This window comes from Paramormyrops kingsleyae, chromosome 13 (assembly GCF_048594095.1).
Source record: "Paramormyrops kingsleyae isolate MSU_618 chromosome 13, PKINGS_0.4, whole genome shotgun sequence".
NCBI classification, from domain to species: domain Eukaryota; kingdom Metazoa; phylum Chordata; class Actinopteri; order Osteoglossiformes; family Mormyridae; genus Paramormyrops; species Paramormyrops kingsleyae.
In genome coordinates, this window is record NC_132809.1 from 17,694,619 (window position 1) to 17,721,806 (window position 27,188).

Consider the following 27,188-nt stretch of genomic DNA (forward strand, 5'->3'; position numbering starts at 1 on the left):
CCACCGGGCCACGGAGGGTCGGCTGGCATCCAACAGAACCCGGAATTCCTTTATCTGGGAGGCAGAGGGTCAACAGGAACATGCTGGCCACAGTCTGCGGACAGTAAGTGTGCAATGCAGACCCCAGGACGACCGTGTCACTAATTAAACAGAAGCAGTGGCCTCACACACAAGCCATCACTGTGAAACAGAAATTCCCAGCTGAAAGGACTCTGACCGGGTAACAGGGCGGAGACAGCGGAGACAGCCATCTGCAGAAAGAGAGGAAAAAAACGAGTGCAGAAGCGCTACCCGTCACATGGGCTGGATCCCCATGGACAGAATCTTTACCAGGACCCCCCCCCCCCCCCTTTATAGGAGGACTGAAAATCTCAGACAATGGAAATAGGATCGGCGCCAGTTGGCCAGAAAAGTGATTCGATCAGGCGGCGGTTTTGTGGAGAGAGGGATGCAGTGGACAGACCGTGTCTGCTGGGGGCACCAATCCACAGTCTGCAGCCCATTACTCGGTGCATCAGACAGAACACCCAGTGGGAGACGTGCGAGTAACACGGATTACACACACAGATAGGATTGCTCACTCTGCATCACGTCACTGGCTCCCACTGGCTGCTCGCAGTAATGCAGTATCCCCAGAGAATGCCAGAGAGTAGCCGGAGAGCAGTACGAGGGCCTGCTTCCAAGCCACGTGGGTCAGCCGCACACTGTGTAAAGAGGGAGGAAAGGGGGCTACAGACCACGAGCCAAGCAGCCACACGCGTGGAGTCCAGCTCAGTCGCTCAAGTTCAGCCAAAGCCAAAGGCCGGTATGGAGACACCCAGCCTCACGACTCGGGCTTTCAGCACGAGAAGCTGCCTGTTATCCTCCCTAACAGTGTCTTTGAGGAGATCTGTCCACGAGGAAGCAGGAGCCAATCGAATTAAACCAGTGTAACTCATGTTCCCTAAAGCTGGTGCCAATGTGAAGATGACACCAAGTATTACTGTTAAACCTGCTTCACAATTATGGCGGCGTGAACCCGCCGACAAACCCGCACGCCAGGGAGAGGTCGGGAAGCACCCGTCCCCAAACCCGCACGCCAGGGTGAGTTCGGGAATCACCCGCCCGCAAACCCGCACGCCAGGGTGAGTTCGGGAAGCACCCGTCCCCAAACCCGCACGCCAGGGTGAGTTCGGGAATCACCCGCCCGCAAACCCGCACGCCAGGGTGAGTTCGGGAATCACCCGCCCGCAAACCCGCACGCCAGGGTGAGGTCGGGATTCACCCGCCCGCAAACCCGCACGCCAGGGTGAGGTCGGGATTCACCCGCCAACAAACCCGCACGCCAGGGTGAGTTCGGGATTCACCCGCCGGCAAACCCGCACGCCAGGGTGAGGTCGGGATTCACCCGCCGGCAAACCCGCACGCCAGGGTGAGGTCGGGCACCAGCAAGTCACACAGATGTAAACGATCGTCCAGGTGCACATCTGGCGCAGTGCTGACCGTGCAGAGGACCAGGCATTTCCCCAGGCATTGCTGCCGTGATGCGGAACACACTGAATTGCTCACCCGAGTGACCGGAAAGACACCAGTACGTCGTCGTCTTCATTCTGCAGTTGAAGAAATCCATCAGTATGGATCGATTCTTTTAAATACCCTGCCCCATTCCCACAAACAACCTTACTCCTAGCTTTACATAAAATTTTCCGGGGATGGCTGGGTGGGGGTGGGCGTGGGGGTGGGAATTATGTGCAAGCTGCGACAGGTCAGGAGATTGTTGTGTGTGCCGACACACAGCTCCTTGCGTTCCCGTGCACCACAAGCCTCCATTTCACCTGGTGCTCGGGGACCCGCACAGCTGAGAGGAAGCAAAAATGTGGACTGTCTGGCAAGGAGCTGAGAGGAAGCAAAAACATGGATCATCTTCAGGTCCACGAGGACCGGACTGGGAAACACTGCGCTAGAGGGTCAAATGATGACGGATGCCTAATAGCCCCCCTAAGGCCCCCTCACTGTAATGCATGACCACAAATAAACATACTAACAGTGGGGCCCAGAGTGCCCACAGTTGTAGCACCTTATTCATGCAAGTAACAAGGCTGTTAATGTCATTTGGTAGATTTCCCTTCCCTGAAACTGGTAAATATGTTTTGTTATTTATAAGACGGTTATATGTAGATCTGCACAGTCGGTGGGGGAGGGGTTACAGAAAGTTAGTCAGATTGGCAGAGATCCTTCAGAAATTAACGTTTAACTTATTCCAAACAGTTGTGGAGCTGAGTAGGGGCAGCGCCTTCAAACGCTTTGCCTGGGAGCTGGGAGATAATGTCCTTTTTGTATGTGAAATGACACGCAGAGCAGGCTGTCTCCGCCGTAAAGCAGCATCTCGCCAAACAGACATGCTCAGCGGGTCCTGGTGACACTCCCATCAGCTCTGAGAACATCCGCGGATCAGCCCGGCCTGCCGTCAGCGGTGAGCGTCATGCCGACTCCCTGCACCGCAGGACGCGTTGGTCATGCCACGTAGCGTACGGCGCCCTGGGTAAGAGGCTTATCACATTCTCATATCTTCATTACTGTAGTTTAAAAATAAAATGAGCCGTTACCAGAATTAAACTATAAAAGATGCTGTCAGAATGAGAATGTATTCCTCAGAGAGCCCTGACATCCCCCCCCCCCGGCTAATCCCTACTCCTCACACACCCCCCAACCTCTACAATTTCTAGAATTACCGGGTGGATCGACTGGAAATGTGAAAGCCAATGAATTTGTTTTTACCCGAATGCTCCGAGTCCCAGTCGTGACACATCTCTCTGACTCTACACCTATTACTTTATTGCACATTCCATTTACACGTTAATTTGCACACTCTCTCACCAATTAGGCGGTTAACTATCTTTGTGTCCATGTTTCTTCTTTATATATCTAAACATTTCCATTCTACTTCTAATTTGCAATATAATCAACATTTTCTGCAACATAACAGTATAAGACACACCAATGTCATAAAGTTAAGTAACTACCATGCAGTGTCATACAGGCATACAGTATACAGACCCCACTTCGATTTCCTTCCACTAGCTTGACACACAAGCTCCAGTCAACTGGCAAAAAAAAAACTGCGCCACAGGCACAGTGGCGTTTACATAAAATCTGTATCCCAAACTTGTGGGGAAAATGAACACTAGCAAACAAAAACATGTTGTTATATTAGCATATTAACTCCAGAAATAAACATATTGCAGCAAGCTTGGGCATGTTTACGAAATGGACAACAGCACTTTAAAAACAGAAGCGGATCTGGCGAAGGAGCCGGCAATGCGAGAGGCGCTCGCGTTTGGGATTAGATGCGAGCTAACGCACGCACCCCCGAACAAAACGACAGCACTGACTATTCACACCACAAAGACACACATCTGGTTAGAAGCCCGGCATGCGAGCCACAAAACGTCCCAGCCGTCCCAATATTTCCCAGCCAGCTCTGCAGCATCACAATATCTTTATTATAATGTCAGACTGGTTAATATGAGCATGATTCCAAGTGACAGAGAAGCTGACAAAGAATGACCCCCCCCCCACCCCCCCTGTGCACAGGAGGCTTGGCCAGTATCTAATCTTTTTATACTTTCCACACTTTGCACAACTTCTCTTAATGTAATAACATTCACTTCATCTGCACTTATACTTTCATGGTCCGCAACTGACTAAGACTGCGTTCACACCCGCAAGCTGAAGTGACTCAGGTCCGAGTTTTTGCCTGAATGTGACTCAGATCTGATGTTTTTAGGACTCTGTAGACACACAAATCCGATCTCTTCCAATCAGATTTGAGTGACTTGCATACAGTATGTAGTCCTAGGTCAGATACATATCTGATTTGTGGTCATGCGACATGAATGAAAACGGTCAGATTAAAATTCATGTGTGTAGGGGAACCGTCCACTGGCGGAACCCAATTGGACAGCCGAAGGCTTGGAATGTGTGTGGGTCCTTCTGAGCATTCCTGTAAAGTTACTTACCCGTTTTAGGTAAAGACCAAATTATATCTGACTCCAATTTAATTAAAGATGGCAATTTTAGTCATGACATGTCTGTGATTTAGATTACTCCTGGGCTGTACCTTCTATTGCTGAACTCCCACTAATCCCGGACCGTTTTTGCCTATATACATACGCTGACTGGTTTTTGTTGTTGGTGGCGCATATCAATGTGTGTTCGCCAACCATTTCAGAGGACAGATGCGTTCACATTACAGTGAGATACAGGTCACTTGTAATTATGAATGTGAACCGTCAAGATCTGAGCAGAAAATTGGAATTGGACAATGAGGCTTGTGATGTAAACGTAGCCAAAGGGCTAATGGTGTGTTCCAGTTGAACTGGGAAGTTGGAATTTCTGAATTTCTAGTTGGAAATTTCAAGTGGAACGCCCCCCCGAAGTACGAATGTCGGAGGAACCTCTGTAACCCCGGCTATTCAAGATGGTCTTTTAGCAACAGATGTGAAAGCAGTAGCTATATAGTGTTTGTTAATACTTGTGTCTTGTCTCATTAAATTGATCGTACACACAGTACACATTGAAGGTACGTGAACTTGGATTGGTAGAAAAAGATCCAGAAGTGGCTTTACTGGCCCATTCACAGCCTCATAATTTGGTCCTAGAATGAATCAGGTTGTTTTCCCTTATTCTGTGGCCTCATTAATATGTTCATGAGCTCTGCACTGATTGGCTGGTTTACAGTGAGGCACTGTGATGCCTCACAAAGAACCAAGACAGATTACTACAGGTGAGGTGAAATATGAAGCGTTTAGGCATCCAACTGTATATGTTTGATCCTGTATCAGAGGAAGAACTGGATGCTGAGAAACAGCCAGCTGCTCAGAGTTTGCAATGAACGCATCTGAGTGGTAAGTTTTATCACTGAATGCTTCCTGGAATAATTTGCTGCACATAACTGTAATAGTCCCGATTCATCTTAGACACGCTAGCATAAGCGTAACTTTGTTTTTGGCATTGTAACAAGAACTTTGAGATTATCTTTCATCTCACACAACAAATGATTTTATGATGCTCTGTCAAGCAAGTTTTATCAACAACTCCAAATAGCAAGCTGAACAGCTTGTAAATGTGTTGTTTTTAATGAATTTGGAATTTCAATTTTTTTTTTTTACTGCAATATCAATTAGATGTTTGTTCAGATAATCAAAAGTAGGCAACAGGATGTACAGAGGCCTCTTGTCAATGTCAGTATGACAGACGTCGTAATGTTGTTTACCACTCCCCTGCTAAACTGGGCTACATTTTCCCAAAAGCATCATTTCTAGCAACAATAGCAACTTACATATTTGAAACCACGCAACTGCACGGTCCCACCTATGCAAGCTGCAAACAGGAGCTTTTGGGGAAACGTACCCCTGACTTACTTGTTAAAGATGAACATCAGTCATGCCTGCTGACAGTTTGGTTCCTTGGGCAAGGTATGAAAGGTGCCACCATCCTTATCACAGCCCCGAGCCGTACACTTATGCACACAGCCTGCCATTTTCGCTGTTGTCCTCCTCTTCACAATACCTGCAGAACTACTGAAATCCAAATGAGCGTGCCCATTGAGTTTGGTTTATGTTACGATTGAGGGTGTGGTTAAGACTGTTACGCAACAGCCTAGGAATTTCTAAACAGCCCATTCACTTCCTTCTTTTACATATTTAAGAATTATATTTGAAAGTGGAACAACAACGTTTGATATTCACGGTGTCATTTCCATGTACCAAACTCTCCTTTTTCAACTGTCGAGGTAAAGTCAGATTTTCATTCTATGGCACCTTTAAATCTGACAAGTTGTCCAGCTAAGCAAGAAGTCCTGCTTTGTGATACAGGCCCCTGTTGTAGTTGTTGGTATTCCAAAAAGAGCAAGCGCAAAAAAGTTCTGCCTGTGTCAATCTTGGTCTTCTGACTTTTTTTGCTGGAATAGTTAACTCATATGTGACGTCAGTGACACGATTCCCCTCATCACATACTTTGCAGAGTGGGGGGGACACTGATGGTTCAACCATGATACATTTCACTGAAAGAAAACGGCACAGTACAGTCATGCAGGGATACGGTCTGAGAAATGCGTCATCAGGCGATTTCATGTTGTGCAAACATCATAGAATGTGCTTGCACCAACCCAGATGGTATAGCCTACGACACACTCAAGCTACGTGGTATAGCCTACGACACACTCAAGCTACGTGGTATAGCCTACGACACACTCAAGCTACGTGGTATAGCCTACGACACACTCAAGCTAGGTGGTATAGCCTACGACACACTCAAGCTACGTGGTATAGCCTACGACACACTCAAGCTAGGTGGTATAGCCTACGACACACTCAAGCTAGGTGGTATAGCCTACGACACACTCAAGCTACGTGGTATAGCCTACATAAAGATAAAAAAAAGACACCAGTATCAGCTTTTTATTATCATCAAGATGATGTACATAACTGCATGTGCTATACTTTTAAATGAAGGGCAACAAAGTAGGTTTGTTTACACCAGCATCACCACAAAGACGAGTAATTATGGTGCGTTCGATTATTTCTCTCCAAGTCGGAACTCGGATGAAAACGTCACGAAAAACGTCACTTCCCTTCGGAAACACGCCTCTTTTATGACGTTGAAGTCGGACAAGATTTTGTTGTCTGAGTTGCCCCTGTGACGTAATTTCAACATGGCGACTTGGTTTGTTTGTAGTTTATTTACCGTTCGAAAAAAGAATATCTCTATGAATGTACTAAAATATTTTATAAAGCCTTTAATGTGGTTTGACTAGTTCGTGTTTCTTGTTTGTCTCTCGGAAAAATCTCAATTTCTCCATTTGGAAAACTCCAAATCTGCTAAAATATAAAGCAACAACACACAGCAACGTGTTCATGGAGGCAGCCATGTTTGTTCCGAGATATGGGTAGCTCGAGCGGGAGATTGTCGGACGTGATGTCACTCAACTCGGAATTTCCGAGTTCCGAGAGAAAAACGAACACACCATTACGCTATTACATTACGCTATGACATCACTAGGCAATAGGAATTTTTGAGCTCCATTAAGGGACCATCGTTGTTTATGGGGTCCTTCGTTGACCAAAACATTGTTATTTCATGACCAATGAAAATTACCACAAAACTGCCCAAACTTACCCGATACCTCATTTTGCTGACTGGCTACTAGACTGTTAGGGCTGGCAAGGAAAAAAAAAAGATAAACTTTAAAATATAAAATTAACCTGCTCCCCCACAGTCTAAAAATGACCTGTACAACATTCCTGGGAAGTTTGCAAAAACATCCATGGAATATCTTTGACAGGCAGATGACTGTGTTCTCAGTATGGAGGCTGCACCCTCCGTTTCTGCCACGGATTCAAATTTGGAGCAGTTCTCAGGTGTAGATTTTCATCCATATATTGTTTTTGTGAAGTAGCAATAAGATCCATCAAAGCTCAGAGTAAACATAATAATAATTTTAAATAGGGTTACCTTACCCTCTCTTTTCAGAAAGAAACTATTCTGATTGATAGTACCAAACATAACATTTACTGACGTTTATGTGTCCCAAGTGTACAATTGGATCAGATCTTCTGTGCATGCACACATCCACATCAGGCAGTCTCAGACATCCCACCGCCGGCAGTAGTTCTGGGAGTGTCCTACAGCAGCTCCCTGGCACCCAAAAATGACATGCAGTGTCCCAGTAATCTGTCATTCTGCTATTCATATAGGCGGTTGGGTGTTAAAAGAAAATTCATCTCCTTATATGTCCAATTATGTGTTCTACTCGGTGCCGTATCTCTTCAGCTCACGGAAAAAAGGGAAGGACATCATTACTGCACGCAATGAACATGTGCATAAAGTACCAAGTGCAGAAATCAATCTGATGGAGCGTTTATATGGATAATATTTTTTCATCTAACAGATTATCAAGTCTACACAACCTCTTTCGATCCGACTGAAAATTCATTTATTCCAATCAAGGTGTTTACATCAAGTAATTTCATTCTGATTATTAATGATTTATAAGATGCCATGTAAATGTAGCTAACATATCTGCAAAGCGTAGAAAAGATTGCACATGTTACTGCGATAACTCAAAGAATAAGATTCTGAGGCTGCCCTTGTCTTTGCCATGACTCTACGGTGCTGCTTCAATTTTGGTGCAATTTGCCTCAAAATTTGTTCAGGTTCAAATACAATGTCTCCACAAAGTTTGAAAAAGATCCGTCAAATACTCTTAGAGTTATTGTGTTCGCATGACCAAACAGGGGGTGTGGTAATCCAGCTCTCTTCCCACCAAAAGGGGTATATCTCTTAAAAGCAGAGGTCTCAATGTTGCAGGCACATGCAGATATGGAAGTTGACGGGTGGGAGCACCAGAACGTGATACAGAACAACCGTCATGGTGCTGATTAAATTCAGTCGTGATTTTGGCTTCTTTTTTTTTTTTTAACTCGTCACTGGAACATGGAAATCCTCCAAAAGAACATTGCTTTTACAGTTAAAAAACAGCTGTGGTGGACAGATAAGCATGCTTTGTGTAAAGTGTATTTTGAATTTACTTTTAAATGAAGTCCATAACCCATTTTCAGGGAACAGAACTGCTGCCATTCAGTAATTATGGCTACCAGACACAAATCCATTTGAATTTTTATTGGGCTGATTTTAGGAACTACAGTACAGTAAGCTGGTGCAGGCTCCTTGTCTTCCACACGAGGCCTCTCTGCATGCAATTTGCTTAATTAAAAGGGAATCATTACAGTTCTGTTAGATGATTAGTGCCTGCTAGCCCAGTGAATATCAGCAATTTTCAAACAAACCGAACCATGCCGACCAACTTGCTCCTGCAAGAACAGAATGTTATTGTCTTGTAAGCAATAAAATGAAAAAGTATTTAGCAGGATGCTAGCTGATGCTCATCTATTGCTGAAAAATATGAAGACGCAGTTAAAACTTTGCAGATACTATGCTTGTTCAGGTTGATAGTTCTAGCAGGTTCTAGTGCTCTCTCTCATGAAACCTTTTGCTCACTGTAGACAATTTCATATCATGATAGAGACAAAACATTCATATTATTGCTGATCTGTCTCAGTTATCAATAACATCTACTAATATATGAAATCACCAAAGCTGACTTTGACCCAGCCTGGTCCGTTAACACCCTGGATGTGGATCCATGTGCTACAGGTATCCCCCTGCTTGCGAGCCTAATGCGCTCCCAGAAATCAGCTTGTAAGGTGGAATCTCACAAGTCGCAGACGTAATTACCTTTAACTAATTAGCATTAATTTCAAGGGGAAACATTTACACTAGAAAGCACTAAATTGGAATGAGATCACAAGATTGCAGTGATAATCACTGGGCAGAAGCTAAAAGGAGATGCGACCGCTGCCATTAGTGAGCTGACTGTGGCTGCCGAGGGAAATTAAAGGCCCCCCCCAGACATTCGACACTCACAAGCAGCTCAAAAAAAATGATAAAATCTGCCTCTTATTTGTCAACACCTCAGTAAAGGGTACTGAGTAATTTCACTTATATATGCAGAAACTCACAAGCAAAACGCTAATTTCAAAGGATACCTGCATTTCTTACCGCTCCCAAAAGCAGCGCCTGCTATTGGTGCTGGGGAAGGAGTGTCTACGGAACTTTTTGCTGGGGCCGGGCGCTGAACTTCACAGGTAGCTCAGCCAGCACCACCTGAGGGCTTGGGAAGATCATGCACACCCCTGAACTGCCGTCCGCTCCCTAGGACCAGCGGTGGCCCCGAGGTGCTTTTCTACCCGCCAGCGTCAGGGCTGCCCTGCCTTTCCTCAATATGAGGACAACTAGGTGAGTAATTGGATAAGCGTGGGATGATTGCATAGCTACTGCATTGTGTGGCTTTTTCCATCAATTGGGCCACTGTGATAAGCAGGCTCCGAGACTTTTCTGGGTTAGACAAGAAAGATTTGAATGTGTTACTCCTCTAAGAAGAAGAATCCTTTTGTTGAAGCCAAACATGGCTGGTTCAGTAAAGTCCTGGTTATTGAACAGAACTGGGACAGGATTTCCAAGCTGCCCCAGCTAAAAGGGGGGCGAGGAGCCCGTCCTCCAGGGCTTCGTGCTCCAAGGGAGCCATCAGACAGACACTGGCCCTTCCTAAACCATCCCAGACACCGTACAGCCACTGAAGGGCGATTTCATCCACAGGCCTATTTCATTACATCACTCAAGAGGAGCCTTTTCATTATAACTGCTGTCAGATCCATGGACGACGACCCATGGCACTTTTTTTTTTTGTTTAATCTGCCAGAGCCCAGTAAGGAATAAATGCAGGTACATAGCTTCTTATGTGAAATTACTGCTTCAGACAGGAAGTAGTAACCAGGAGAGCAGTGCGGCCAACCGACAGGCAGTGCGGCCAACCGACAGGCAGTGCGGCCGCAGTCTTTCCTACCAATTCCTGCCGTGCAGCACACTGGTGACTCCATCCTCCCCCACTTCTCACTAACCCCCCGTGCTGTTGTCACGCTGAAACTTTCACAAGCGTAATGATTAGCCAAGCAGGCTGAAGCGAGCACGGCATTCACGAGGCCCTTAACGCCGGCCCCAACGCCGGCCCCAGGGGGAGGGAACCCAGGCAGCCCAGATGCCACGCGGCGAGTGAAACTGCCGCCACTCAGCCGCCTACACTGCGGTGCCGGAGGCTGCATCCTGTGGAGATAAATTAAGGCTAACCAAAACTGCTTCTGGGATGCAGCTGGACAGGCCTCATTTGCTCAGGGTGGGCAATCAAATGCTTGACCCAGCATCTTCAGTCCTCCAGGACAGACTTGGGTACATTTTCTAAAATTACACCCCTTGACTTCATCCAATCAGCATCTGGAGCCAGGCTAATACTCCGTGAGCTTCAGAGGCTCAGCTCACTAATAACCCCCCCACAAACCTGAGCCAGAGAGCGGCCAAGGAGGTGCGGCTGTCGCCATTCCGGGAGACTCCATGACAGGCCGCACCCACCCCCTGCGCTGTGGTTTCACCAAGCCCGCTTGCTATTCAGCCCCGGCCCCCCCAATCAATATCACTCCTTCAGGGTTCTGCTTCAGGCCAACCCTGTCCGCCTGATAAGAAATCCAGCCCAGCATTAGCGGGGGGGGGGGGGGGGGACCTCGAGGCCGGCCTGAGTCAATTAAAGAGCTGAGGCACAAAAGCAGAGAGGCTGCAGAAACCAGTGATGGCAAGACCAGTGACAAAGGCCCTGATTGGAGGCCGTCCCCAGTACTTAATCCGCCTGGAGCTCCTGGGACAGCCTGTGAATGATGGGCACTTCCTCACACACTGGGAAGGGTGACCAGTCCGCTCCTCCCCCGAAAAGGCCTTTCTCCCCAGTATACCCCTTGACTTCAGCCAATCGACATCACCAGTCAGGGTGAAGGACAGGCAAAACGGCTAATTCTTCTTGAGCTACAGCAGTATGCAAATTATTTTATCTCATAAGGAATCCATCTGTGTCTTTTAAATCAAAGGAAAGGTACACCCCTCCCCCGCAAACACAAATCCGCTTACCGGGTAAACCTGACAGCTCTGCGAGTCCGTGGACGGACAGCCACAAAGGGGGGGGGGGCGGGGTTTAGGCTGCTGAAAGGCAAATGGTGCATTCTGAAAAGCTGGGAGGCGGAGACTAGCCAGGGCGCTGCAATCACGGCACAGCAAGGAGCCATGGCAGCTACACCAGGGACCGTGTCAACACCCACCGTCAGGAGACATCAGTGCTGCGAGATACCAAGAGGAAGAGGCAGAGAGAGAGACCCGCATGGGAGACAGGACTGCAAGACTGATACAGCCGGCATCTGCAAAAGCAAGATATACATCACATGCAGAAGCCAGAGAAAGCTCTGCTTTCCCACCTCAGGATGCCTGCAGCAGATCTTATCTGGGCCAAATCAGGTCCTGGCACCTTGATTTATTAAAGAGGAAAGCAGCAGCTATAGAAGCTGTTTGATGCTACTGGCCCAGCTGACCGCTTTTGCCTTCATTCCCCTTCCAGTGTGATGGACGCCTCATCTTGAATTATCCGTTACTATAACCTACCGTAACTAGTTATTGGCACGTCATCAAAGATTATTGTCGGAAGCCACCTGACAGCCTGAAATCACAAAAACAGCTTACAGCACCGGGACGGCATGCAGGCTTGGCAAAGAGCCGCTGCCTGGCACCTGCAGGGGGTTCGAATCCCGCCCCCACACCGTGTGTGAGGAGTGGGCATGAGCTCCGCGTGTCATGCTGGTTTCACCCAGAATCCAAAGGCACGAGGTTGGGCCGACTATCCGTGGGGTGCGGCTGCATGCACTGCAATGGTAGGGAATCGTGTCTAGGGGAACCGCAGGCTTGTGCCTGGGACGGGCTCCAAGTAAACCTGACCGACGTAAGCAGTCAGAAGATGGACTAGCTTCTACTGTCTGTGTCACGAGGAGCAGGAGGCAACATCCTCAGACACACAGCAGAAAAGCAAAGCATCGCACCTGCTTTTCAGAGGACGCCCTCAGACGGCTTTCCACACCCTCCAGTGGCACTCCCCGAGCTCAGGTGTCGGTTTCAGGCATACAAGCAGATGACACTCCCCTTCCCTAAAGACTTACATGATGTACTGGGGTCAGGAATTGTTTGGCAGGCTGATTAAAGAGACCATCTTCTGAGAGAACAATGGAGACAGCGAACGAAAGCAGAATGGTACACTAAAGGGGAGAGGAATTATGGCAGCAGAAAGGTCTGTGCTGTGCTGCACAGCTGCTCTTCCACACGGCGTCCCGGAAAGGACTCCCCCGCGCTCGGCCACGTGGAGCCGCAGCGCGGCCCGAAGACTGAACCCGGCTGAAGCACACGACACGTCACAGAGCTACAAAAACCGGGGAGCGGGAATCTGTTTATGGGGCACTTAACGGAAAAGTGGGCCAGACAAAGGGAAAGGGATAGAAGATGATGAAAAGGAGGATATGGATAATCATACGGGGGGGGGGGGGGAATCTAAATCAGGCAGCCATGTTCCCTTTTGTGTAAAGTACAAGCATAGGAAAAAACTTCGACTCGGATCTCTGAAATATATATGTACTGACTGATTGATTTAGAGAAGTACATCAACTATGGGAGGAGACCATGTCTCAAAGTGCTGAGCAGCACCTTGTACTGCGGTTATGAGAAGCTGTACTGTGACGGGTTGCAATCGATGACATCACAGGGCTGGGTCAGCTGACCTCCCAGTCATTCCACTGGACTCTCATTATTCCACCGTGGGGGAAAATGTTCGAAAGCAATGAAGAACCTGGCAAAGCTTACAAAAAGCCATTTACAAAGCTCTGCTCTAGGCCCACAGACACCCCAATACGAAATCCTGACCACCCACCACTATAAGCAACTTCTCTTTGAATCAAAACCTTAAATATGAAATTAGTTCACACTAGATGGAAGTAGTCAGCGACCTCCCAGAAAGTCCAAACTCCTCGTAAATCTCATCACAAACCCCTCAAACACAGTCTCAAGAGACAGGATATTTATCTATCATTCCATCCAGAACCAAAAAAAGCCACAGTACAATTTAAAAATCACTTCAGCTTGATGCTTAGACAGAGAAGGGAAAAAAAAAAAAAAAGTCAGTCATTTAATCACCACAGAGTCTGTCAAAGAAAACACCGCCGTGAAGCACCGTGCCACAAACTCACCTCCCATGTGCGTGGAACTCGAGGTGCAGGAAGCCGTCCTCGTGGCACAGCGCTCGCTTGGCCCGCTGGTGCTTGCCGTGCAGGTCGTCCGTGTCATAGGACAGGCCCTCGTAGTGACGGATGTACTTACTTAGGGGGTTCCCGTAATGGCCTGCGCAGAGAGAGAGGAGCAGCGGTCCGAATGCAGGTAGGATGAACCAGGAGTGCAGCGACTCCAAGGCTTTTAATCACACAGACTGAAATTTACACCCCTGCCTCCAATGTTACTGTTCACAAATGGCAGCCAATGTCCTGTTAAAATACCGAGGCAAGATGGATGCAGCACAGCTAGTGGAAAGTCAGCCATTTTAAATTTATTTTACACACACAGCTACTGTTATTGATGATAACAACAATCCATCTCCCAACTGCTTATCCTGCCATCAGAGTAAAAGGAAGCCGGCTCCATTTCTCTGGAACAGCTTTAAGTATGTTAAACAAAAAACAGAAAAGGGGGTTAATTTTTGGATAATTAGCAGTCTTATTGCCCTGGATTCTGAGTTATGTTTCTTGCTAACCTAAAGTAAAATCTCAAATGATGTTCTACCTCAGAGCCACCAAAGCTCAAGATCATTCCTCCACGCATCCCTGAGGTTCAGCTGTGACCAACGCCAAAGCAGCCCCTAACGCTCCATCGCTAATCAAAACGGATGATTTGCCGGCATCCGATTTCTGAATTCAGACACACTACCTTTAATGTCCATCGCAGCAGAAAATGTAAGATCTACACAAAGCTGTAAACCAATGCAGAGGCATCCAGCTCGTTGTTATAACGGTTATAATGAGAAATTGGCAAACAAAGCACCATAAGGCACTTTCCACCACTGGAACTTTTTTCTAGAACTAGAACCTTTTCCTGTACCAGAGACTTTGTTGTGTTCACACCACAGCACCTCTGCCTGATTGTAGTTCCTAGGAGGCAGTTCCAGAACCCTTTTTTAGCACCAAACTTTCGTTGAAACCCAAACTACTGGGGATAACATTACATCGTTTTTTTATTCTTTGGAAAATGAAAGATCGATCTGCTAGCCAGATTTAATAAGAATCACGAAGATGTTGTAGGTCAAATAAGTAAACTATAAATAAAAGGCTGTGTCTCGTTTTGATATCGAACAATCCCCCCAGTAACCAACAAATAACAAAATGGCTTATTTACCCTCCATTGTTTTGGTGTAGCTGTGTAGTGTCGTATGAAATTATTTGTGAAGTTTAACCTACGTACTTTTTGTGTCTCCCATTCTAAGTTAGCATGAAGGTCCCAGTTCCTGTTCTGTGGTGTGAAAACGACACACGAAAGTGGCTAGAAGCTACAAAAGTTCCAGGTGGAGATGACTTCTAAACTGGGACCAGGTTTCAGAACTTCTGTGTAAAAGCACCTATAGATCGGCTGGAGAGAGAAAGGCAAGCCTGTAGCCCAATCAGCCAAGTCTTGTTTTAAATAGTCCTTATTGTAAGGGACACTATCTTTACCTCCACCATTTGATGAGAGAGAGTGCAGTTTTTGCAAGTGGGGCAAATTTATTACTGTAAAGTGTAACCACTTTTTTTTGAGCGCGAGCATTAAGCATCTCGCAGTGAACCACTTCTTACAGCAGTCAAAGCGCCCTTTGTTAACGCTATCCAGCATAATCCAGCCCTGCCCCCACACGACCTGCAAACCTGCCCCTTAATCCCCCATCAGCCTTAGATGGGGCCTGAGCACATTTACGACGTCTTATCTGCTTCAGCAGGGAAAGTGCTCGAAATATCACAACTCGATGACCTTTTCACCGCAGCCGCGTCATTCAAAGATACAAAATACGGCAAGTTTAGCCAGTTTTTTCGCGGGTGGTGCCCCAGCACCTTTACCCGTGTTTCCATTTTCTGACATTCGAAACGCTTTGGTAGCTTGAATGAACCTTATTCACAGCCCCAAGGCAGTGAGACAGCAGGGAGATCATCGTGGCAGGAGAGGGCGGGGAGCGAGCCGGCTGACGTCCAGCAAGCCCTGGTTTTGGCGTGTGACGGAACTGAGGCCCTGGGTCTGAGTGACAAGGAGAGCCTGGGACAGCGGGACATGAACAAAGTACAGCTCAGCTAAAGAGTTACATCCTAATGAAAGGCGAACCAGGGAAGAGGTCTGCCAGTCATTATTAATCGATCTACTCATTTCACCAACAGGTATAAAACTGAAAGGACTCAGGTCATTTATATACAGCTGCTGTGCCTGAGCGGTACACAGGCTTCCTGTTGTTATGAACATAATGATCAGGAGGAGCTCCCATGATGCCTTGCTTCCAGCAAGAGGGAGACCTGAATGATCCATCATTCAAAAGATTCCCATCTAATCTCTCGGCCCCATTTCATGGCGGCGCAAGAGAGAAAATGCGGCCTACAGGGGCCTGGCGCACGCTTAGAGCCTCAGCGCTTCCAAATACTGCCTTATGGAGCAGATGCTCACTGCGTGAGGCGCTACGGGATCACGGCGAGGGTCGGGCACCGTCAAGGAGACGCTCTGTGTCCTTTGTTTGAAGAGACGCTAGCACACACCTCGAGCTTGGGGAATGATCCTCTTTGAGTAAACGTTGCACGTTTCACAAGGATTGGGGCCGTACTCAAGAAGCATCACCAAGCCAACTGCAGAGATCCCGGCAGCTTCGCTGAGCCAACCGTACAGCATAACCCTGGGGGAAGAGGGGTGTTCGGTCCAGGAAGGGATCAGATCAAACCAGGCAGGGAACAAGCGGAGATTTAAGAAGTCACAAGACCCAAGTCGGACAACAAAGGGTCCCTGTGTAGACGGGGCAGTCCTTTAGCACAACGCGCCGTTGTGCCCGAACAGCAGCCCCTGCATGTGGGAATAAGCTTCCCGTCCGGGGACCTGCCATGCTCAACCCAGTCGCTGCATGTTTATGCAAAAAAAACGCAGTGACTACAGCATTTAGCCGCCGTCCCAGCAGGGGAGAAACACGAACGTACTCAGACAGTGGGTACCACTGGCCTCCTCAAACGGAGCGGACACGGCGAGGACTTGGCGAGATGGACACCCCATTGGGGGGGCTCCCAAGAAGTTAAGGGTGTATAACTTTGTGACAGAGATACAACAGAGATAAAATTCTTATACAAATCATTATTAGACTTTGCATAAACACAGTGATACACATGAAACACAAGCATCCCAGTCCCCAGAGCGCATGACCTTTGCACATCTGTGACACATCGATTGATGTTAGCACAAAGGTCCCTGTATGTCCTCTGGCCTTGTGAGAGCCACCCGGCTAGCTGTGGGGAAAGCCTCGGCACACAGCCAAACTGTCAAACTGAGCCGCCTCACTGGACGCCCAAATGTAATGACACAGCTCGCGCTACTCCCCTTTAATCCCAGCTGGTGGCACGGAGGGAGTGACACTCAAACGTGGCGAAACAGTGAAGAGCCAGACTGTATCCAGGAAGGGCCGTCGAATGTCTCTGGATCACTGCACTAAGAACAGGAACAGGAACAGGAACTCAAGCCATCCTTCATTAGAAGATTACCCAGCTAGGTGTGTGGCGAAAAACACTTTTGATCAATTTTGCTCAATATTAGCCCCCTAAACACTCCTAGACATGGTCAGGGAGGGGAGGATTGGAGGATGGGACACTGTCCCCAGCTGGAGTTTACCTGCAGTCACATGCCCTCTGCAACACTACTTCAGATCAGAGCTGCCAGTGAGGTTTAAGCACATCGTCACATGACTACAGGAATCCTAAGCCACTTTCCTTTCCAAGCACCCATGGAGGAAACAGGCAAGACCTCCTTCTATATTCCAGAGAGTCCTCAGATCAGCGGGCACACTCCCGGCAGACGGAGCAGACGCATGAACTTGCGGCTGCCCTGAGTGCAGCGGAGTCCGGGGCCGATGGCCGGAGACACGTCCCCTGGCGTGATGGCAGCAAGGCAGATCCTGCCACATAGACCGGCCTTTGTGTAACCATATGGAACTGTATTGTGTAGACCACTGTTCGAGAGCCACGTTCTGACTACTAGGTGGGTGGATGGGGTGTTAATAACTGGCGCCGGAATGCGACACTCCATCCCAAACCACATCAGCGTTTCTTTTGTGAGGATGCAGCACAGAAATGGGATGGCGCAGAGCGTCACCGTTTCAGCTGCCAGCCTGATAAACGGGCTTCCACACTAGGTTTGCTTTACAACATAAGGTCAGGGGGGGTCGCACTGGAAGCCAGGCACAGCCCTGGGCGCTCCAGCACCCTCTCTGCAATAGTCACACGCACATGAGCACCCCGTGATGCTGGATGCAGCCCCACGGCCACTGGCCACCTGTCATCCAATCAGAACTCCTGAGCTCTGCAGACATGTAGGGTAACCAATAATCGTCTCAATAACATCTGCAACAGTCATGTGATAATGCAGGGAAGGGGAACTTTACGATGACGGTAATACACACCAGACATGTGTGGCAAGTGTCTCGTCTGCATTTCCTGGAAGACTCGGCTGAAAAAAGACCCAAACTAAGTGCTTTAAGTGATTCCCTCTGGGATCTGCAGGTCCCAACTCAGTCCAAAAAAAAGCCCTTTCCTCTTAACAATAAACCAAACAGAGCTGCATTTAAGGGTCTCAATGTCAGGCGACTCCCCTGGTTTACTGCAAACAATAATGTTTTACCCAAGACACTAAACAGAAGATACTGCTGATTGTCGGTTTACCAACACACCATTTTGCATTAAATTTCCTGTATTTACCTTGAAGAGCACGTGCATCACTGCCGAAATGCAGCAGCCAGCCAAGCCTGCAACATTTTTTAAATGGTAAAGTATAATCTAAATGCATAAACATCATCAGCGCAACCCCACATCGATCAAGGGTTATGCCTCACTGGTGCGTGTCTCAGGCTGTAAATCACTTTCAGAATAAAGTTTAGTTCATTTTCCTGTAACCTTTATTGCAGTTTCTTTCCCGAGCCAAAATATTTTGCTGGCACTAAAAATATCATTGCCATTTATTACCATGCAATAGTGCCCCAGGAGGCTAAAATTATATTACGAAAAAAAGGGGATTGAGAGTGGGCACCTGATGATGGGTGATGTTGCGGCCTACCCTGCCACATAATTCAAACCAATAAATGACCTTGTGCATCCTTTTCCATAAGAGCCAAAGCGCTGTACAAGGTCACCTCCACCGCCACCCGAGGGGACTGCTTCCCTGAAGGGGAACTGCTGAATGATGGGTGTGTGAAGGGAATCGATATGCTAGACCTTAAGAGCTTTGTCCGTACGCCCGGCGCGGCCTGCGTTTCAAACGGACACACCTTTCAGTTAGGCTGCTCGTAATTCCTTGCAGTTCCTGCCTTCTCATGCAATTTGTCTTCAAAGTGAGCTCACTTGAGGAATTCTTAGGAAGGCCTTAGATGCTCAAGAACTAATCCCCCCCTCCATTCTTTCAGGGCAGAAAGATGGATGCCCAAGTCATGCAGTGGATGTCTGCTCTCACAGGACCAAAGTCAGCACACGACCTGGCTGCCGTGCCCAGGAAACGGGCACAAGTGCCAACCAGTTCACTGCATTTATCAGATGCTAAAACCAGGTCGAGAATAGTTGCAAACTCAGAAAACAATGATAAACGAGGTAAAAATAATAATAATGGACGAGTGGACAAATGAAGTGACCCAAGCTGGTCAGAAGAAGCAGAGATCAGGAGAGCATAAAAAGGAATAAACTAAAAAGTATTATGTATAATACACTAGGACAGCACGTAATTGGAAAATTTCTAAGTATCATTATGCGATTTTGCTGCGGTAAATATTGTGGTATTTATGAAACAGAAAAAGGAGCCCAACATAAATTTCTCAAACACCCGTCTAGGAGTGATTTAAACAGGAAGACTTCAGCCCTCCGCAGCCGCCATGGCTGTAGGGTCTCAAACAGGACATTGCTCAGTTGCTGCTACCAATTTTACATGTTCACTTCCCATATCAGACTCAACAGAAAGACACATACAACCCATTTGGTCCAGTTTTGATGCTCAGGCAAATTCTGTAGGTCTTAGATACAACTGCATCTTTTTATGTAAATTAATAATAATAATAATAATAATAATAATAATATGGAAAGAATAGTAGTAGCATTACATCAGAGCCGTCATGAGTTGCTGCCTCGTGGCTCAGTTAAGGAGAAGGAAAAAAAAAAAAAAAACATTTGGCAAGACATATCTGAACTTTGCTAGTACAGCAAGTGACCCTCTACAATTTTACACCCAGATTAAATTAGGAGTTACTGTCATGTTTGCACCATCTAAAACTCCCGAGCCGAAACGCAGACGTTCAGACTCTCGTTAGTAGTAAAAGACTAAAGGTTCAGGCTTTTTCGGATTAGTTGTAAACAATAACTCATTCTTAAATTTCGTTGAAAATGAAGGTATTTGGATATCCGAAAGCAGACCATTCTATTGATACATAAGGCGCTGCACGGCCGTAACTGCTCTCAACACACAAACATCTGCTGCAATTAATTGAATGCAATTGTCGTCTTGTTGATTTAATTAAGCTGCGACGGCGCAGCCTCGCCTCGTCCCTATGAAGCGTCCAGCGCCGTTATTGTAGGAGCTCGAACGCCGATGGTCCGGCCTAATAAGCAAACGCTTCTAAGTTCAAATATACGTAACACGATTAAACCGATTAATTAAATATGTTCCGTAGTCACAATACCTACTTGGGGGAATCTGTAAAGAACTAACAGGGAGCATTTTCCTCAGTTGTAGCCGTTTCTGAAATCCGTCAATTAGCCAATTAATGCGTGTAAATAGAATAATAGCCAGAGTATGTAATTGAAACAAAGGGCCGAAGCTGATGTTGTGATTATCGGACACGGAGTCACTGTGTTCCCAGACAAGCATGTACCGAGCAAAGTAAATGACGTGTTTATTTAAAATGGGCAATTTCAGTGCCTGGGACTATGGCATCAGGGTAGATGCTCGATCTGTTATCATCGGTTACAGGTGCAAGGGAAATGAGTATTAAGACATCGCAGAGTCCGTCCGTGCCTCACACTGAACTGGACCGGCACAAATACGGGGCAAATGCAGCCTCAATCTAGCTAAAGCTAGATTCAAATGCCAGGATTTCACTGGGCCAAGCAGATTGCAGGACTGATGCATTCAACGGGGTTTTTCATCCTATATAACAAACGCAAATGTACGCTATTCATAAGACAAAAAAAACCCGAAACGTGCAAGATGCGTTTATTGTGCAGTCGTTATACGGGCTGGCATCTGCCATCTCGGATTTTCATATTTAATATAATCGGATCTTCGGTTCTGGATGCACCGCTCTGGAGTGGCTGTAACCGATTCGGCTCGGCAGCTTCGCCAGCCGGACTCGCTCTGCCAACACGGGCCCGTTTCGCCGGGACGCGCAAGCGGGTGGATGGGCGATCTGCGGGCCGATCGTGAGCAGCCCAGTGGTCTGCGGCGCGGATCCCGTCACGGGGACCGGAGATCACGATCGGCCCCCCTCCATCTTAATATTACGGGAGAGGGCGAGCGAACCCTGACTGCTACCCGTCCGCTGGCTGTGCGAACTGGAATGGCTGGCGAGGAGGGCAGCCCGCTAATACTACACAATAAGATCAGCGAGTAATTTAAGCCACCAGAGAGCTCGATCGCCGTGTACCCGTCCGGTTTCACACCCGGATCACACTGGGCTCCGACTCCGCTAACTCGCTAGCGCTCGCTGAATATGGCAGGCAGGCGCTGCCCCTATTCTGCTGCAACACATCGCTAAAAGGCATTTTTCCCCCTCAAACACCATGCAGTAGCTCTAACTTACCTCCGGCAAATCCTACGCAGCACAGCCAAAATGTGAGTTTTAGCGAAAGGGCACCGTTGAGCTCCATTGTTAGGGCATTGACACGGCGAGCCGCTTATTGTTCCGCTGGGCGCTTCTTAAAGGCGCACTCGCCCTCTGTCTATGGCGGCTCCCCCTCGGCGCTCTCACGGCCTCTCAGCGCTTGTCTCCAGCCGCCTGACGTCAGGGGCTGGCAAAGGATTGGCGCCTCCCCCGCTTCCGAATAATAAAACCCCCAGCGCTGCCTGTACACCTGAGCTCTGGTTGATGTCGGGGGTCCTCTGTGCTCCCCCTTTTTGGGAGACACGCATACAGAACCGCAGCCCGCCCCTGGCGTCAGTGTTATTCCTACATGACATCCTTTCTAAATAATTTTATAATGCAATATATTTGGCAGTTAACTATGCCCGGGCTCCCGGTAAAGAGTACTTGCTCACCAGTTAACTGAAAACGTATAAATCAGTTTATCAGTCATGGAAATCGAGCCATCGTGATTAAGTCGCATGAAAGTGCCCTAAGGCTATTACTATTTACCATAATTTTTTGATGCTTGTGAACTAATTAAATGTCTTCCTTATTGCTAGATTAAGAAATTCAACATAGGTGAGCGCAAGTGAGACGGTGATGTCAGCAGTGGTTGTGTTTACCACCATTAGAGCCACAGCTTTTCATGGGGCCCCTGAGGTTGGGGCCCCCTGTTGGCTGCAAACAGTCACTAAAGCAGATATTAAACACAGTCGTTAGATGCTGAAGCTGACTGTTCTGCTAACAGGCTAGCTAGCTAGCTACCCCCTTCTCACTCTACTCACTAGTGGGGGCAGATTACTGGGTGGGCTTGCCCATTCAGATTATTCAGATAATGAAAATAACTAGCACATATAATTCTGTGAGTTTGGTGCCATTTAAGAAAGCGTGCCATAATGAGCTTCTCTAAAGCCCGGACTGATTTAATCCAGGCTCAGCCCTCAGCCACAGAACGTATCTGCTGCTGCTCTGGAACCAGCTATTTAGTCTTGAATCCTGACTCTTTGATTGGGGCTCCAGAAATGACAAAGCCGTCCCTGGGTGCCAATGCCATTTTTGGCAACAAAGCTTGAATTATTTGAAACTGAAATGGTTCCTGTTAATTTCCAGTTGTCAACTTAATTGTAACCAGTATTATGGACACGCTTTACAACTGGGTCCTTCCTGCTCATACTTCCCAGCCACATGGCAGTGCATGTGACCCCCCTAGCTTTCGCCTTGGGGGTGACGAGCACTGAAGAGGGCTTCATGTAGCCTTTTCCGCTTGGGTGACTCCCAGTAATTCGATTCCCCATCATAACCCTGTTGTAATCTGTGTGAATTTTCCCCACAGACTTGTTCACCAAGCGAGTCCCAACCAGGAGATCAATCTCCAGGCAATAAGGGTCTCTGGGTCATTAAAGAGTGCAAATCCCTTCACCACATTCATGCTGATCCTCAGAGGGGACTGAACACATTAGTGTACGTGGTGCCTCAACATCCTGTGCTAAAAGTCAGCCATCACCTTTACATTGGCGCCATCTGACTGGAGGCTGTGTCTCTGAACATTAGGTTGTGAGGCACAGAGCTACAGTATTAACTGACCGCCGCTTGGTGGTGAGTTGGATTTGGCGTATGGGGCAGAGACCAGATGGATCAAGATGATCCAAGTGAGCAGTTAGGGTTCACCGGGAACATCTGCCTGAAGCTTCTGTGCAAGATGAATTCAACTCACACCTGTGGAAAAACTTCTCTCGTGTGTCGAGTGAGGTCAGAGTCTGGCTGGACTATGCCCGCAGCAGCTCCAAAGAGCTCTGGCCAAAAGACAGTTAGTGCCTGTCATGGTGGTAACCCTAGGTGTCCACCAGTGGGTCCTGGAGTGAGGGAAGATGTGAAGTTGAAGGTCTTCAAGGCAGTGCTGTGGGAAGATTTGTGATGCTTTGGATCCCCCCACCCCCCCGAATGAGCTACTATCACCCCAGAAGCTGTGCGAAGGTCAGATATACAAATGGGGGGGGGGGTCATTTTAGTGTACATTGCCTGCCTCCCAGTGTTAACAAAGGGTACTGCATGTGAACCATGAATAGCCCCATGGGCGTAAAGGAACTTCCCTGATACATTCTTACATTTCTATTATAATAATGAGGTGTAATAAATGATTTACCAAATCTGAAATGGCTTTATTTTCAGATTTTCTTGAGTTTATGAAATATGATCCTGTGTGTATAATGTATATTTCATGTTCATAGTTGATGTTTCATTATTAAACTAAATTACAAATGGTTAATCAAGCAGTGACGTCAGTTACAAGGGATGTCAAGGTGTTTTCTGAGGTGAACTACAGACGCTACTCTGCAGACCTGTTATCCAGTGTCCCCCCGTGTAAAAGTGAAAACAGTCTCTCTTCTTTCCTAAATGTCTATCCAGTGCACGGTAAGCTGTGAGCCTGGACCGTATCCCAGGCAGCACTGGATTTCCAGGCTAGGGACCTTAATGGAGGCCTCGCCTGTCCATTAATCGGAAAATAGAGTATAATAAACATTTTTGAAAATAGATAAATGGTCCTAAATGTCTGTGGTTCATGTTAACAGAGGAAAATACTCCATTATGGGATCTATAGTATGATCTGGTAAATGCTGTAGGATCAGTACTCTATATATATATAGATATATACATATGTGTGTGTGCAATTTTTCTTTATTTTTTTAAAAATGTAGGTCTATTCACACAGGCACAGGTGTTATTTAAAATGCCACAGGTCATGGGGGGACAAAAACAGGGATGCCAGAAAGTGGGTAAAAAGGAACCAATTCTGGGAAACCGTCACCCAAAGTGCCCCAGTCTGAACAGCGTCCAAAGACCCAAACCAATTGAAATGAGTGTGAACTATAGGGAGCTCCTGTGCTTTTCGACTCATCAAACCTGAACTGCAGTTTGGTGGTGAAATGCAGGGCAGCGGCTTTGAACTGGCGGAGAGTGACCGGTGTGTGTGCAGTGAGGCCAAAGACGGCGGCCAGTGTTTGCCATGTGATGCTAAGGAGAAAGAAAGCATGCAGGTCTGCGCCAAGCTGGGGGTGGGGGCGGTTCATTACTGACAATTATAAATGTGCTTCTGCTGGCACTGCCAGTTGGACGGAACGGAGGTGACAATGACAAAGGCCGGTGTGTATAACTCCAAATTCAACTGGAAGTAAATGGAGTCGGCTTGTTTTTTAAAAAGTACACATTACAAATTCTGAGACTATAACCTTAATATGTGCCCCCCCCCCCCCCCATTATGACATCGTCAACTATCTAGTTTACGGCATGTCTCGATACAGGCATGAGTGAGGAGTTTAAATCTTCTAAAATATTAGATGCATGAAAGTATTCAGTGGCCAGTCATGTTCACATTTTATCACATTTCGTATCGAAGGTGCGAGTTTGTATCCTGTGTGTAGTTTCCTGGGAGTTAGTGTTTGAAAGCTGACCAGCACTGCAGCTGGTGTACGAGGCTGTGCACGTTCCTCTGCCGTGGTCTGTACCCTTCAGCTTGGTGTCTCCTCTGCAGCCCAGTTTATTACATGCTGCCTGTGGTCTGCACCGCGGCCACACTGCGCCCCTGGCAATGTGTGCTCAGTCTTTTGATCATTGTAAGTCTGCACCCATAATAAGATTTGTGGTGCCTCCCAGTGCTTTGTACTGGAGTCATGGTGATGGAGGTAGAGAATGTGGCTCAAGCTAACGGCCTGCCTGGTCTTAATGCTTAATGCTCGCTTCATTTGCAGTGGCATCACTCTGCATGTCACGCCCCCAGGGACCCTCTGCGTGTCACCTCTGTGCATCATGTTAATTAGCTGGCAGCCACATGCAGAGCTTGGTGAGGTTCCGTCCAGGTTTCTGTGGAAGACCTCTTGTTTACTGGGAGTCTGTTTCAAAACCAATAGAATGCTTTGAAAATAGACCCATGTCAGATCTGACTAACCTTCTGTGGATATATGGCATCCAGACCTTCAGAAGAGTAACTATCTGCGCTTAGGTGTAACTAAGACGTGCATTTGGACTTCATCATGAGGCCCTCTTCCTTCCACGTTAATCTCTCCTCCGCTTGTATAGAGCTAAGCTGAAGGATGCCTCTGTCTCCTGGAGTGGGAACGCGGAGGCTGTCAGTCAAGCAGCTACGGAAATATCTTGATCAGAGTGGCATCTAGTTTCACACCGCCAGCGATGTCACACAGCCCACATGCAGAGCTGTACGCCATGATGGTCGATGGTTGTCTTAGCGGACTTTCTGTATCCAGGCAACTTGCAGTACATAGTCATGCATTTTTCAGCTGCCTGCTTACACAATAAATCTGGGTCACATGCACAATATGGTCAAATTCATAACAGGGCACAGTCCGATGTCAAATTTGAGTAAGCACTTCTTTACACAGCGCGTAGTTAGAGTATGGAATAGTCTTCCTGCTAGTGTAGCGGAAACTAAAACTCTGGGTTCCTTTAAATCAGAGCTAGATAAGATTTTAACAACTCTGAGCTATTAGTTAAGTTCTCCCCAAACGAGCTTCATGGGCCGAATGGCCTCCTCTCGTTTGTAAATTTCTTATGTTCTTATGTTCTTATGTCACACATTACTGGGGAGGGTAAATTTTGATCAGTACTTCAGTGGTTACATTGGGAGCTGGTTTCTCTAAGCATCCTCTACTACAAGAAAGGAAAGAATCGTAATAAAGCTAATTCCTGCTTCAGTCCTCATTAGTGGCTTTGTAGTAATTTATAATTTGGACAAGCCTGTGCGTAAGAACTCTCCTGTGAGCAGGTGCTTGCTGATGATAAGCCAGCTGACCTCATTTACATGTAGAATGAATTGTGGCTTGTAGAGGGGAGGGTGTGTTGTTTTGTGGTACAAGGATCTTCCTTTGGTTCATGCGGCAGGTAATGCTTTACCAGAAGGATTTGGTGGCTGGACAAAGATACAGAAGCAGAGAGTATCTCCTAGACAGGATCTGCGTAAGGAAGAACATACCAACATGTAATCACAGCCATGGGCTGCCTGACCAAGCTCTGCTGTGAAGCTGCACTTGCCAGTTTTTTGATACCTGACAGTGCCGCTTTAAAAATAGATGCTGTGAATTCAGAGTGAGAGAATAGTCAATTAATACCTCGGCTTGAATCTTAATGATATCATCTGAATTAACGGTGGAAGTTGCAGAGTCCCGTGACAGATGGAGAGCAGGCAGCACTTCTGGCTTTGCTGGTCCGTGTGACTGGCCAGACACCCTCCTGCCTCACTGCAGTTCTGTAATCATGCATGGAAAAGGGTGATCTTATCTAGGTGCAGACTCTGTGTTCTGCATTATAGGGCGGCTAACTCTAACGCATCTGGCGTGACACTCGCGCTTTCAGACTCTCATGCAAGCAATCTTACAGCAAATCTACATTATTCCGTTGTAAACCTAAAATTAGCTACATCAAAAAGCGTTGCGGCAGTTTGTACACCCTGCATACTATTATCAAAGTAAGAAAACGTACATACATGTAAATGCATGTGCATGTGTGCGCGGACTTGTCTCGTGTCTCGGATTGAAAATCTCACTGCAGCCAGCTGACCAAAGAGGGCAGCCCTGGTATTATGGAATGTGATCTG

At 47.2% G+C, this 27,188-nt stretch overlaps 1 protein-coding gene across 1 annotated transcript in view; it reads right to left on the bottom strand.

Annotated features, from left to right (window-relative positions):
* Window positions 1–21,838, bottom strand: part of LOC111846754 (disintegrin and metalloproteinase domain-containing protein 10-like) — a 46,068-nt gene extending 24,230 nt beyond the window's left edge. The window contains exons 1-2 of the mRNA XM_023817293.2: window positions 21,542–21,838; window positions 13,701–13,851 (exon numbers count right to left, since the gene is read on the bottom strand). Coding sequence (XP_023673061.1) covers window positions 13,701–13,851; window positions 21,542–21,608 — 218 coding nt within the window. The 5' untranslated portion in view covers window positions 21,609–21,838. The remainder of the gene's footprint in view (window positions 1–13,700; window positions 13,852–21,541) is intronic.
* Window positions 21,839–27,188: the final 5,350 nt, after the last annotated feature.